Raw genomic sequence first — 13,286 nt, forward strand, 5'->3', positions numbered from 1 at the left:
ACCAACTTTCTTGTTATAGTCTCTTACTGTAACCTCTTATATTACCGGTTATTACAGTCTGTAATATAAGAGTAGAATAAGTAAGTAAGTTATTACAATCTACTTGTTCTAGCTTCCAAGACCATTTTATGTTTGTGACATTGCAGATCAGCATTCAGTGGAACTCCATCCTCCAGAAGTTCCATATTTCACTGGGAACAGTTGGCCCAAACTCAGGTTGCAGTAACTGTCACAACACAATTCTGCACCAGCTCCAGGAGATGTTTAATAAGACGCCAAACGTGGTGCAGTTGTTACAGGTAATGTTGTAAAACACTTCTGTCAAGAAAATTGCAAGACATTAGGGTGCTGAATTCTGATTAAACTGAATCTCTTCAAGAGTGTTATGATTGTTTATGAATCTCATTGCCAGAAAGCATCAAATTTTCCCTGCTGCTCCCCATTTTCCCTGACCTTTCCTTTCCTGACCTCTCAATCTCCGCTCTCTCCCAGGTTTTGTTTGACACTCAGGCTCCACTAAACGCCATCAACAAACTCCCGACCGTGCCCATGCTGGGACTGACCCAACGCACCAACACTGCCTACCAGTGCTTCTCCATCCTGCCCCAGTCCCCCACGCACATCAGGCTGGCCTTCAGGAACATGTACTGCATCGACATCTACTGCCGCAGCCGCGGCGTGGTGGCCATTCGCGACGGCGCCTACAGCCTCTTCGACAACAGCAAGATCGTGGAGGGCTTTTACCCCGCCCCTGGGTTAAAGGTGAGCACCCCCCTGTTTTCTGGCAGCTTGGAAATAAATGAGCTTCTCACTTAGAAGTGTGAATCTGAGGTAGGGAGCTTGGTGAAGGTTGTTGTCCTGGATTAGGGCAAATTTGGGAGAAAACCTCCAAAAGGGGCCCCCCAGAAAGCAAACCCAGACGGCCCCTCCCCCCTATCGGTTTGGGAAGGATTCCTTGGAGAGAAGTGGAAAGAACCTGTTTATTTAACATGCAAAACACCCCCAGCACACAAAATTAACAATACCAGATGACAACACTTTCACCCGTCTGAAGAGGATGACAAATTCAGAAAGCCTCTCCTGGGAGTGGTCACTCTGTTGTCGCTCCCTCCGGTGCTGGGGATGGCTGCTGCAGCCACAAGGTGCAAACTCTCAGTGTTTCCCAGGCCCCAGTCCAGAGCAGGTTTGAGTGGTTCCAAAAAGAGAAAGGAAAAACAGTCCAGGGAAAAACTTGGACTTCTTAGCTGAACTAACTAACGAGCAGAAGCAAAAAGCAAGAGCAAAGCAGGAGCACAGCAGAAGCAAGAGCAAAGCAAAAAGCAAAAGCTGCACTATGAACTGCCCCGTCTCTGTGTCCCACCAGCCATGGGGGAGCAGGCTGATAACAAACCAAAATAAACCTTGCTCTTCAGAGCCAGTCTTGAAGGCACAGAAAATAATATCCAGCATTAACAGAACACACGACTGGGTACAAGCATCATAACATCACACTAGGACGGGGGGTGGACAGGAGGGCTTTTACCCCGCCCCTGGGTTAAACCCCTCTGTGTTCTGGCAGCTTGGAAATAAATGAGCTTCTCACTTGGAAGTGTGAATCTGAGGTGAGGAGATTGTGAAGATTTTCTTTGTGGAGACCTGCGGTCCTCCCAAAATTCTGAGCGTAGGAGGAAGTTTTTGATTTATTGGTAGGTTGTTAATTAATTTGAATTAAAACATTTCCTTTAAAAAATAACAAAAGGTGCTAGGCTTTTTTTTCCTATCTGTGTATTCAGGCATTCTTTTGTTGAAACTTGATGAAGCCTTGTGTCTAGGCTAGATGTGTGCTGCAGGATTAGCAGCAACTGCTCCTCACAGAGTGTTCTGTGTGGCAATACAGTGCTCATAAGTTGCAGGTGGGACAATACTCCATGCCAGATGATTCTAGACAGAAGCTTCTCTTTTAAAACAGTACCCATCAGTGTGTGGCAGGAGCCTGTGGCTTTCCTTCTAATGCAGTGCTGTTTCACTCTTCCTTAAAAAGGAATCTCTGCACACTGATAGAATACCTGTACCAGTGCTAGTTATACTGAAATAGTATAAAATGGCACCCTTTGAGAAACAGGTTAATTTGCTAATTTTTTTTTCTGACAGTTGAAACTGAATATTGATTTTCTTGTATTGCATTTAACTGATCCTGAACATCTGCCTCTTTAACAAATGCCAAATAAAAAGCTAATGGAAAGAAGGAGATTGTAGATACCAGTGTGAAGTGGTAGAAGAGAATGGAAATGGGAAGGTATGGGAGGAATTAATTCAAGAAAGTTGGCAGGTTCCTGCTGTGGAGCAGGTGACTTAGATGTTCTTTACCAAACAGAGCAGTTGTAGGTGTGATACAGCAGCCCTGTAGATTCTGGATACTCAGGAGTTGTTCTGGAATAGGTATTTCCACGTGTAGACTATTTCAATTTACTGGAAATATTTCTTGTTATAGAGCCTGGTGTCTGTTTATTAATGGATATATTTTGCACACTAACTACACTGTAATTCATGAGTGCCCACTAGTATTTAGTTGCAGAGACTTGCCTGTCTATGTGCTGTAGCTGATAAAGGTAGTTTTAAAACTTAGCAAATACTGCCTTCATTTGTATAGTAAAATTTAAATGGGCAAACTGCTAACAAACTGCTTTTTCCACAGACATTCCTGAACATGTTTGTTGACAGCAACCAGGATGCACGGAGACGATCTGTAAATGAAGATGATAACCCACCTTCTCCTATCGGAGGAGACATGATGGATTCTTTGATATCACAGCTCCAACCCCAGCAGCCACCACAGCAGCCACAACAACAGGTACCCTTCAGGCAAAATAAGTGTTTCTTCTCTTCCACAATAGTAGATTTCTAAGAACTTCATGTTCTAAAGGGATTAGCAGTAACAAAACGGAAAGGGAGACTATAAATCCGCTCTGCTCTAGAATTCCCCTTCGGGCAAAATGTATTAATTTATTTTGCATTTCTCATTCCAGTGTAAACAGCCCTTAGCATATGAACAGCAGCTTTGGAAGGTCACATGAGACTTGCTGCCTAGAAGCAAAGGACTGAGGGAGGGAAAACAACTGTTTAAGATAAAAGATGGGAGGGAGAGTCAGGAGGCTTTGCTGTTACAGGGTGGCAGATGAAAGGAGAGAGGTACAGAGGTATTATGTCTTCAGAAGAAACTGAAAAAAACAGTGAGCACTGAACAAGATAGTATAGAAACTCAGACAACTGTGTGGATGAACCTGTAAGACCAAAGCCTCATTAGTATTCTCCTGCATATACTTGACTTTTGTTTTGGTACAGAATGATCAGAAGTTTTAATTGTCCTGTGTTGACAATTTCAGCCTTTTGCAAAACAGGCAGGAGCCTCGGGAGCATATCCTCTCACCTCACCACCCACCTCCTACCACAACACAGTGACACCCTCCCCGTCCATGATGCACACACAGTCACCAGGTAGGATGGCTGGGAGCTGATCCTGTCCTAGAAAAATAGGTCTTTGTGCATGTATGGTTTTTCTATTATTTGAGTTGTGTTTAGCCCCACATTAGCCAAGAGAATGCACCTTACACTGTGGGGAAAAAAAAGCAGGGTCCTGCCATGCATGTTTTCAAAAGTACATTTTGAAGCTAAAAAACCCCATTAAGTAAAACTGCCATCTTTATCTGTGTAATATTAGGGGCTATTTCATCATTACTGTTTATAACTTGCTAAGACAACCTGCTAATTTTCAATACCTGCTTTTTCAGAAAAGCTTTTTATCACAAAGCTCTGCTTTCTGCTCCCAGCTGTTGTAGAACAACAACTGAAAATATTTAAATTTGGGGAAGGGCTGGGCAGAGGGGAAATGGCATTCTTCAAGCCAGATATCATGGGAAGTTTCCTTTGTGTGGTAAAGCAACCTGGAAAATATTACAGTCGTGCATGTACAAAATAAAGTAATTGAGTGCAAAAGCAAATTCTCTTGAATCTTGCTTGCTGTCTCCCTAAAAAGTAGGGAGCAGTTGATAGAAAAAAATTAGAACAGAAAGATGGGAAATGTGTATGTCAAGTGATGTGATTTCTTTGATCAGGAAATTTGCATGCTGCAAGCTCACCTAGTGGGGCTTTAAGAGCACCATCACCAGCATCCTTTGGTCCAACTCCTTCACCTTCCTCTCTTGGAATCACAATGGGACAAACAGCTAACTTTGCCAGCCCACATGGTGAGTTCTTTGCTGGCAGGTGTATATGTAGTGATAGAGGGAGGGCAGATTTGCTTCTTAAAATTAAGTCTTCCAGAGCAGACCTAAGTTAATTGAGAAAAAATCATGGTTTGTAATTGGCTCAAGTAGCTGTTTTCATATATGTGAGTGTTAACAGTAGTCAAAGTAGCTGCATGGCATCTTGAGGCGTTCCTAACATGTTAAAAATTGACTCTCAGTCACTCCTTTCTGCTTACTAATGTAGGGAAATTCAGTGTGGTCTTGTAGCAGAGCAGTGGCTGCAGCTTTTAATGAGCATTTTCTTTTGTTAGATTAGTTAGTGAATTTTCACTGCTTACATTTCCTGGAAAAGTAACTGGAACAGGTTAGAAATTCACATACTTTCAATTTGAAAACGTTGTCAGAGTCTGGCTGGTTTGACATATCTGTATCTGAGCAACATGCCTTTGGTTTCCTTTATTAATTTGGTTGGGTTTTTTGGGAAGCTGCCAAAACAATCCTTTGTGTAATCACAGTGCATTGGAAACTGTTTATAGATCACAACAAATGAACAGTTCAGATGGTAATTTCCATACATGGGTTTGACTGTTGAGATGAACAAAGTGAGAGAGATGAACCACAGAGTAGGTTTAAGGTTCTGATCAGTCTGTATAGCAGAGATACCTTTGCAATAATACTGTAAGATACTGAATAAATAAGGAACTGTCTGGCTGGGGCTTCCTTTGTTAAGAAGCAGTAGAAGTCCAAGTCTGTAGGCAGGAGCTCCATTTGGTTTAGAACCTATTACTTGTTGAACATGACTATTTTCCTTAACATTCTACTTTTTAAAAAATACTGGAAACCCTTGAAATCTGTATCTTGATTTTTACTCTCTGCCCCCACTCGTGTGTTTTGTATGGTTGTAAAAAGTAGTCTGAAGCTTGCAGGCACTTTAATGCTATAATTTATAGATTTTGGTACGCCTCTTTTAGATTTCTCTATTAGAAAGCCTTTTACTTTTTAAAGAAATAATAATGGTCTTGTAACATCTGTAGGTACCATAGACCCAAGCTCACCATACACCATGATGTCACCCAGTCAGCGTGCAGGGAATTGGCCAGGATCTCCCCAGGTCTCTGGTCCATCACCAGCAGCACGGATGCCTGGAATGTCACCAGCCAACCCTTCCCTTCATTCACCTGTCCCTGATGCCTCTCATTCCCCACGAGCTGGAACAAGTAGGCTTCTTCATCAGTGTTATATCTGTGAAATACTCATGTTTAACACTTCTAGTGTGTTCTTTTTGGTAGTTCTTGTGTCAGTCTAACAGTCCTTACTGTCCTTGTGCAGTAAAATGTCTAAGGAAATTAAGCCTTGATTCTGTCCTGCTTCAAATCTTCAATAACAAATTGAAAAAGTGAACTAAAGCATTCAGCATAAATGTCAGCAGGATTGATGATAGCTTTTGTTGCAGTGCAAAAATCAGTCTGAAACTATTAACTCCATGACTAAGAGAAAAGTCTTCAGAGTGAAGGCAATGATAGGCACATTTGCCAACCCAAATACTAACTTTTCACATCATAGATCTGTAATGCTGCTCTTGCACGACTGATTTAGCCATCTTTACGTCCCATTGAGTTTGTTGTGCAAACCTGCTGTCTGCTGGCATGCTGCAGAAAGAGGAAAAGGGAGGGGGACTTTAAAGTTACTGAAGCTCTTTGCATGGGTTCAGGGTCAAACTAATTCCTTGTCTGTCTGATGCCTATCACTAGGCAAGCAAATTCTTAAATAAGAAGGATTGAGCTTTGGCCCAGAGGACTTATTTATGAATAGAGATAATTGAAGTGAACATATATCTAATGTTTGAGCTTAAATCCTCCCTTACTGCAAGTCCTTGTGTCCCCACAGGTTCCCAAGTCATGCCAACAAGCATGCCTCCACCTCGGAAACTACCTCAGCGCTCTTGGGCTGCATCCATTCCTACAATCCTCACCCACAGTGCCTTGAATATTCTGCTCCTGCCCTCTCCTACCCCTGGGCTTGTGCCAGGACTAGCTGGCAGCTATCTGTGCTCCCCTCTTGAGCGATTCCTTGGGTCAGTGATTATGAGGAGGCATCTTCAGAGGATCATTCAGCAGGAAACGGTATGGTTTCAGTTGGAATGGACCTGTGGGTATGTGACTGCTCCGTGTCTTTCAAATCAGGCACAAACTGAAATGCTTCAAATAAAGTAACTGTTTGTACTTCTGATTTTTGCCATCTAAAGTGTCAAAATTTAGGGAAATAATTTAGTTCTACTTCTTTTCCACACAGATTTGGTCAGGTGAAATTTGGTAACTGTTAAGGTAGCAAGTCTATGACCAGACTTTCAGATGCTGTGGGTTCTTTGGGTTTAGCATGTCCATTGGGAATTTACTAGAACAGCCATGGGGTTACTGTGGATAGCACTCCTTGGTAGGATTGCCAGTGAAGTGAGTTAGTAGTTAATGTTAACTACTTGGTCAGGAATGTTACTTTAGGGTTTGGGACAGACAAATGTGCCTCTTCACTTCTATGGAATGGATTCAGTGACAGAGAAAGAGGCCAAATCTGGCATAAGCTAAATTCTCAACAGAGAAAGAGGCCAAATCTGGCATAAGCTAAATTCTCAAGGCAAATTTACCTGTATTAAAATACCATGTGTTTCTTTCTGGAAAGAGAGGTTGATCACTACACTTTGGGGAGAGGGTGAGTGTGTGTCTGTCTGTCTGTGTGTGTGAGTTCATGCCATTTAATGAATGACTAATTGACTGTGAATCTCCTTTTTATGCAGCTACAGTTAATAAACTCCAATGAACCAGGTGTCATAATGTTTAAGACAGAGGCACTGAAATGCAGGGTTGCTCTCAATCCCAAAACCAACCAGACCTTGCAGCTGAAAGTAACACCTGAAAATACAGGACAGTGGAAATCAGAGGAGTTACAGGTTTTGGAGAAGTTCTTTGAAACAAGGGTATGTACTGAAATCAAGCATGTTGATGTTTTCATGCTTTGCTTTTAATCTCTGGTGTTGTTTTGAGTAGTCCTGCTGACTTTCACTGGCATGTGTAAGAGCTGCAAAATATAAAACTGACAGCTGTGCATGCTGGTTGCATATTAAATTATATATTTATTATCTAAATAGGCACTACTAAACAATGTCTTTCTTTAGGTTGCAGGACCACCTTTTAAAGCAAACACACTGATAGCCTTCACAAAGTTACTAGGGGCTCCCACACACATCCTCAGGGACTGTGTACACATCATGAAACTGGAGCTGGTAAGTCAACTGTTCTATTTATCTAATTTACCCAACTTTGGTTGTTGTGTTTTTGAAAAAAAAGCTGATGTGTCTTTATCTACAAACACAAGAATTACTCTAAATTTATACATAAGTTATTTAATGTTATTGGAAAAGTTTTAATTTTGCTACTAGCTTTCCTGGAAATGCTCAAAATTTCCTAATTTAAACTGATGTTTCTGAGGAACTGCAGACATGTTAGTTACAACAGGCACATGCATACACTGATCAGAATCTTTCTGATTGTATTACTGTGGTCAATTCTTTCAGTTACTCTGACTTCTCTAAACCTGGCAACATCTGCAGGTTTAGCTAAAGAGGCACATTCTGCTTTGTGGTGCTTCCCTGATTCATAGCTGTGTATGTCACTGACATGAGAACCTTGCTGTTCTTTGTGCTGCTCCCTGAACAGTTCCCTGACCAGGCAAGTCAGCTGAAATGGAACGTGCAGTTTTGTTTAACAATCCCTCCCAGCGCTCCACCAATTGCTCCTCCAGGAACACCTGCTGTTGTGCTGAAATCCAAAATGTTGTTTTTTGTAAGTAGAGCTCTCTGTTTTAAAATTCTAACCCTGCATGTCTCTGAGATCGTCACGAGTTCATAGCAAAACACAAGCCCACAGTATCTGACAGCTGTAATAGCTAAAAGTGTTGTGCTGTTTGGAATCCTCTTTTGTAATGAGTTCGGTTCGTGTTCCTGCTCTCCTTCCTGCTAAAGCACAGCAGCTCCTCGTGTTTCATGTTCTTGGAGAGATGTTGACAGTATATAAAGTTCATCTCCCTCTGGGCTGCATCTTCAAGTGTTCCCCTTGTGGGTGTTTAGTTGTTCTTTGAGGCACTAACCACCCAGATCGGTGAAGTGCACATTAGTAGTGCTGGGAGAGGAGAGCAGGGATGAGATGTTCAGAACAAATCTACATTAGTGTTGTGCCCGAGGCAATGCTCACTGTGGGGTGCTTTTGTGAAGACAATAGTCTCCACCTGACTGATAATTTTTCTATTACAGAATTGATGTCTGAAAACAGGGGGGTGGGAGTACATGACATGCTGTCTGTAGGCCTGGAGTGTTTAACTGTATCAGAAGTTGCACTGAAGTACATGGTCATTCCATTTAACATGCTTTTTGGGTTGTTTCCCCACAGCTTCAGCTAACACAGAAAACAACAGTCCCACAGGAAGCTGTTAGTATTATTGTCCCAATTATTTATGATATGGCTTCGGGTACAACGCAACAGGCTGACATTCCCAGGCAGCAGAACTCTTCTGTTGCTGCTCCAATGATGGTTAGCAATATTCTAAAGAGGTTTGCTGAACTGAATTCACCACGACCAGGTACTGTACATGTCCAGTAGATATATTCTCTTCACCCAGACATCTGTGACAAATCTCCAGTGTAAAACTAAACCTCTCTTAAGTCTCAATTCTTCTTGGTTTCTATCTTGCTTCTTTAGTGGTTACAAACTCCTGATGTGACAGGCAATACATAACTTAATAGGAAGTACTGGCAACACAGCAGGAGGTTGCACTGATGATTCAGGCTGGGTTTTGCTGTTCTGCCCAAGTGATAGAATGCACCCACCTCTTGTTGGCCCAACTCTTGCTGCTCAGTAAGAGTCACACTTTTTGACAAATGGGCCTAGAATGAGTCATGAGAAATAAGCTATGGCCAAGTGTCAGTTTTCATGGTTAATTATGAAGTTAACAGTAGAATATAAAGGGATGTTAAAATAGTTACCAGAACTTGTCCACGTGCTGTGAATGATTTAAAAGTAATTGCAGTGGTTGTATACTCCTTTGTCAGTGTGTCCACTAGCAGAGGTGCATACAGTTCTGTCCACCAGACGTGCTGTGAAGTGTTTGAGCTAGGTTGTTCTGAGTGTTCATTGGCCTGTAGGTAGTGCACTGTGAGCAGCATTGTGCTTTGCTTTCCCTCTTGTTTTGTCATGCCTTTTATTTTTCTTTTATTATCTAAAACATGGAAGAACAGTAGCAGGTTCTTTGGGCAGCATGTTGTCTGTAAGCAGTGGTTTGGGGTCCTAGTACACAGATGGCTCATAAGAACAATAACTTTCAGTTTTCATGAAGAACAAAATTTTTCCCATAACCCAGTGAATAGATTGAAGTTGTGAATCCAGAGGTTGACTCTTACTTCTCTTTTGTATAATTATAATTATTATCATCTCATTGTTATGCAGTACTTTTAACTATGCTTGATGGATTATTTCAATTGGTAGAACATGAGCAATGTTTACCTTAAATTAGTGTGGATATGCATACATTTCTGAAACTTGTGATGGGATTTAAATTAATATGCACTTCCTGTTTACATGTTAGTAATAGTGTAGGTAAATAGGAGAGAAAATAGCCTTGAGGGCATGTGGAGTTCCCTGTAGGAGTTCTGTATGTGGAAAAGAGCTGTTGTTTGTATAGCATTTTTATTTCAAAATACATTAACTAAACTTCAGGTGTTGCTTTTGGAAGGTGCTTCCCCACAGAGTTCTCCTGGTGTGGGGAAGGGTAGGTTCTTGTTTTGCTGTTTGTTATTGCCCTGAGTTGTGCTTTAAAGTAAACCCTCCACAAAAAACCACAGGCAGAGCAAGTAACTGTCAAAGCTGCTCTGGAGGTGTGTGGTGAGATGTTTTCTGATGGTCACTAGATAGATCAAAGTGGACAATTTTTGTTTGTCATGCAAGTTTTGAAGCAGTTTTGGAATCCAGTACAGGCAGCAAAGTATAGATGGGGGGAAAAAAGCATAGGAAAAGCATTGGAGCCACAAGCAGAACCTTGTCCAGGCAAAGGAAAATGTAGCTGGCTGAGCAGAGGAAATTTCTAGTAGTCCTTCCTCTAACTTCCAAAAGAAAGAATGAGTCTGTATGATTTTATTTATTTCCACCATCACCCAGCAAAAGCAGGATCTTCCCTGAAGACACTTGAAATGCAATTTACTCTGTTCTTATTGTCAAAACATACATAATTATAGCTGATCAAAGAGAACAAGAATACCTTCTTTTCTTGACAATTGAAAGGTGATAGGAGAGCCAACAGATGAAAGTAGATAGCTGGGAGACTTCTCTTAAAACAGCAGGACATGGGAGATCCCAGATGTGTGTCCTTTGTCGTGTGATGCTCCTCTCTCTTCTGCTGCTCCTGTGCTGTACCCAGGATTTTCCTGACTTTCCTACCTGTTAGCTCTCTGCTGCACTAATTGCAATCTGCTTGGTTAAGGGAATTTTTCACTGTTTGGGTCAGGAAGGAGCAGGGCCTCCCATCACCCACAGCTGATGTTACTGGCACTGTCGTTGTAACATGGAATCAGTGTTGCCTTGTTCTGGCTGTATCTTTTTTACCTTTCTCTCTTTGTGAGAAAGTATTTTGTACTCAGCTTAATTTTCCTCTTAATAAAATGGTAGTGCCTGAAAAGTAAGTTCTTTTGAAAGAGTTTTCTTTTCAGATCTGTGGGCAAACACATTGTGCTGTGTTTAACAGTAAAGTGTTGACTCATTGTGAGTACACGTTGTCTAAGACCGCTTTACCTATGCCTCCATGGGAGAAAAAACTTTACTTTGGGGAAGTACTTGTATGAACTGAGAGGAAATCAATGCCCTGCAATAATAAGTTGAAACTTGAGCTGTAAGTCCAAAACCTACAGTATGTAGTGGACATCAGTCTGGTAGGGAAATTGAAGTCCCTATGGATGCCTGAGGTGACCTTAGAGAGGAGTTCAAGGGGCTTGTGATGATTCTTAAAGCACTTCACGACTAAACATTTTTCACTGTCTGATTTTCAGTGCTGCAGTGGATGGTATTTAGCCCAGATTTGTAGCTTTGATATGATAATGACTTGCCCAAAATAATCTTGGGAATCCCTAGTCTGGCAGTTGAGATTAATGCATCCCAACAGGCTCTGCTCTTATCTCTGCTCACACTGTTGCTCCTTCAGCAGCGAAATTCAGTGTCCTCTAATTGATATTTCTTGAAATATGCAGGAAAAATTCAGCCCACAGTGACCAGGGTACAACAGTGGCTACTAATTATATTCTCTTAGCAGGAAATAGTTGATGAAAATCACAGCTGCCTGTTGCTTCATCTTTTGTTATTCTTATTTAACCCTTTCGCTTCTGTTGGTTTTTACTTCTTTAAGCTATTCAGAAAGTGTGTGTTTTTGTCAACAAGTGCTATTTAAAACTTGGGGTAGCTGTGGCTGGTTTTTCCTCTCAGTACTGAATCTCAGCTGTTGGAAACAGAAGTCCACCTGCTCTGTATTTTATTTTGCAGTTTGGATGTCAGTGGTAGAGCCAGAGCAATTTGGTTGAAAGAAACAGATTCCTGACTGTTGCCCAGTCTTGGAATTAGAAATGTTTCCAAGACTAAGTTTAGGACAGAAAACATCTTCCAGCTGTTTCAGACTTGAGTCTTTAAAAATGTTTCATTTCTGCTTGTAATCAATAGAAATAAAACTTGAAAAAGTTGGGTTATTTTTTTTATAAGATGAGGTGCTCTTAATTAACAACATACAGAAAAAATTGGACCACAGTCCATGTGCAGTCAATTCTAGCATAGATTCAATCTGACATTCAAAAGCAATTAAAAGTTAAGAGCTACTTGCAATTCCATCACCAACAAGAGCAGTCCTGCTGGGAAAGCTGGAGCTCCTTCAGCTGGTAGCTCCCACAAATCCCAGCCTCCCTGGAGGTTGCTGGGGTTTGGGAGTGGCAGCCTCTGCACCCTCGGCTCTGCCCTGGGGGTCATGGGGCTCAGTGAGGAAGGGCTGTGGGCTGTGGGGCTAACCTGTCTCTTTTCCCTGCTCCAGAGTGAGGAAGGGCTGGCCGGGGCGCGGTGCTAACCTGTCTCTTTTCCCTGTTCCAGGTGAATGCACAATATTTGCAGCCGTTCGTGATTTGATGGTTAATCTTACGCTGCCCCCTGGGGGGCGTCCCTAGACACTTTTAAAAGAAGGCTGAAAGTGAGACAAAACAGCAAAAAAAAATTAAAAAAAAATAAAATAAAGCCTTCAGTTAAAAGAGGACGTTTTAATTTTACCTTTTTTTCTAAGAGCTAACTATAAACTGGCAAACTTTCAGGGATGCACTTTCATCACATGAGTATCACCACGACTTTTGTATAGTGCTGTTGTATAGTGTGTTTTAATGGGAGACACTTCAGACTAGGTAATAGATTGAAGTATCAGCTTGCTGGTAATAGATTTAATATTCTGTTTTATACTATAAAGATTATGAAAATGCCAAACTTGTTTGTTTTTCTGTTTTTCTTATGTTTTGGTGTAATAGTCTTTTTTTAAGGCAGGTCTGTCATTTTTGAATACTGTAAAACTGTGACAAACTTTATATTGAAGCTGTATTTTAATATGACTGCTTTGAATCCTTAAACAATTTATTTGGGCTTGTTGTAAACATGTCCCCAAAAAGCAATATTTAATAAACTGGATTAAAAAATCTTAAACTGGATGTTGTATCATCTTAAACTTTATTCCTCTCCCCTGTAGCCACTGATCAGATCTCTTATGTTCACACTTCCTGCACTATCTCTGTATGTGATCTTGGTTATACACACACATGCTGCTAACTTAAAAACCCAAACAAATCTTTATTTATTTATCCTCTGGGTTCCATTTGTTCCAAATCAGAGTAGAACAGAGTTTGTTCATTTTCCTGGTTGTAAAAATAACTAGTAACTATTTAAAATGGTGCTACTTAACTACTTAAAATGTACAACTAATACTTTCTTATACCAAGAACTACATGTTTTC

At 41.1% G+C, this 13,286-nt stretch overlaps 1 protein-coding gene across 1 annotated transcript in view; it reads left to right on the forward strand.

Annotated features, from left to right (window-relative positions):
* The window catches only part of MED14 (mediator complex subunit 14), a 35,289-nt gene extending 22,310 nt beyond the window's left edge, over positions 1–12,979 (forward strand). Inside the window, exons 20-31 of the mRNA XM_064407318.1 lie at positions 147–299; positions 493–762; positions 2,675–2,830; positions 3,363–3,474; positions 4,092–4,223; positions 5,258–5,440; positions 6,111–6,346; positions 7,015–7,194; positions 7,393–7,500; positions 7,934–8,059; positions 8,663–8,852; positions 12,386–12,979. Coding sequence (XP_064263388.1) covers positions 147–299; positions 493–762; positions 2,675–2,830; positions 3,363–3,474; positions 4,092–4,223; positions 5,258–5,440; positions 6,111–6,346; positions 7,015–7,194; positions 7,393–7,500; positions 7,934–8,059; positions 8,663–8,852; positions 12,386–12,459 — 1,920 coding nt within the window. The 3' untranslated portion in view covers positions 12,460–12,979. The remainder of the gene's footprint in view (positions 1–146; positions 300–492; positions 763–2,674; positions 2,831–3,362; positions 3,475–4,091; positions 4,224–5,257; positions 5,441–6,110; positions 6,347–7,014; positions 7,195–7,392; positions 7,501–7,933; positions 8,060–8,662; positions 8,853–12,385) is intronic.
* Positions 12,980–13,286: the final 307 nt, after the last annotated feature.

Source organism: Passer domesticus, chromosome 2, assembly GCF_036417665.1.
Source record: "Passer domesticus isolate bPasDom1 chromosome 2, bPasDom1.hap1, whole genome shotgun sequence".
Taxonomy (NCBI): domain Eukaryota; kingdom Metazoa; phylum Chordata; class Aves; order Passeriformes; family Passeridae; genus Passer; species Passer domesticus.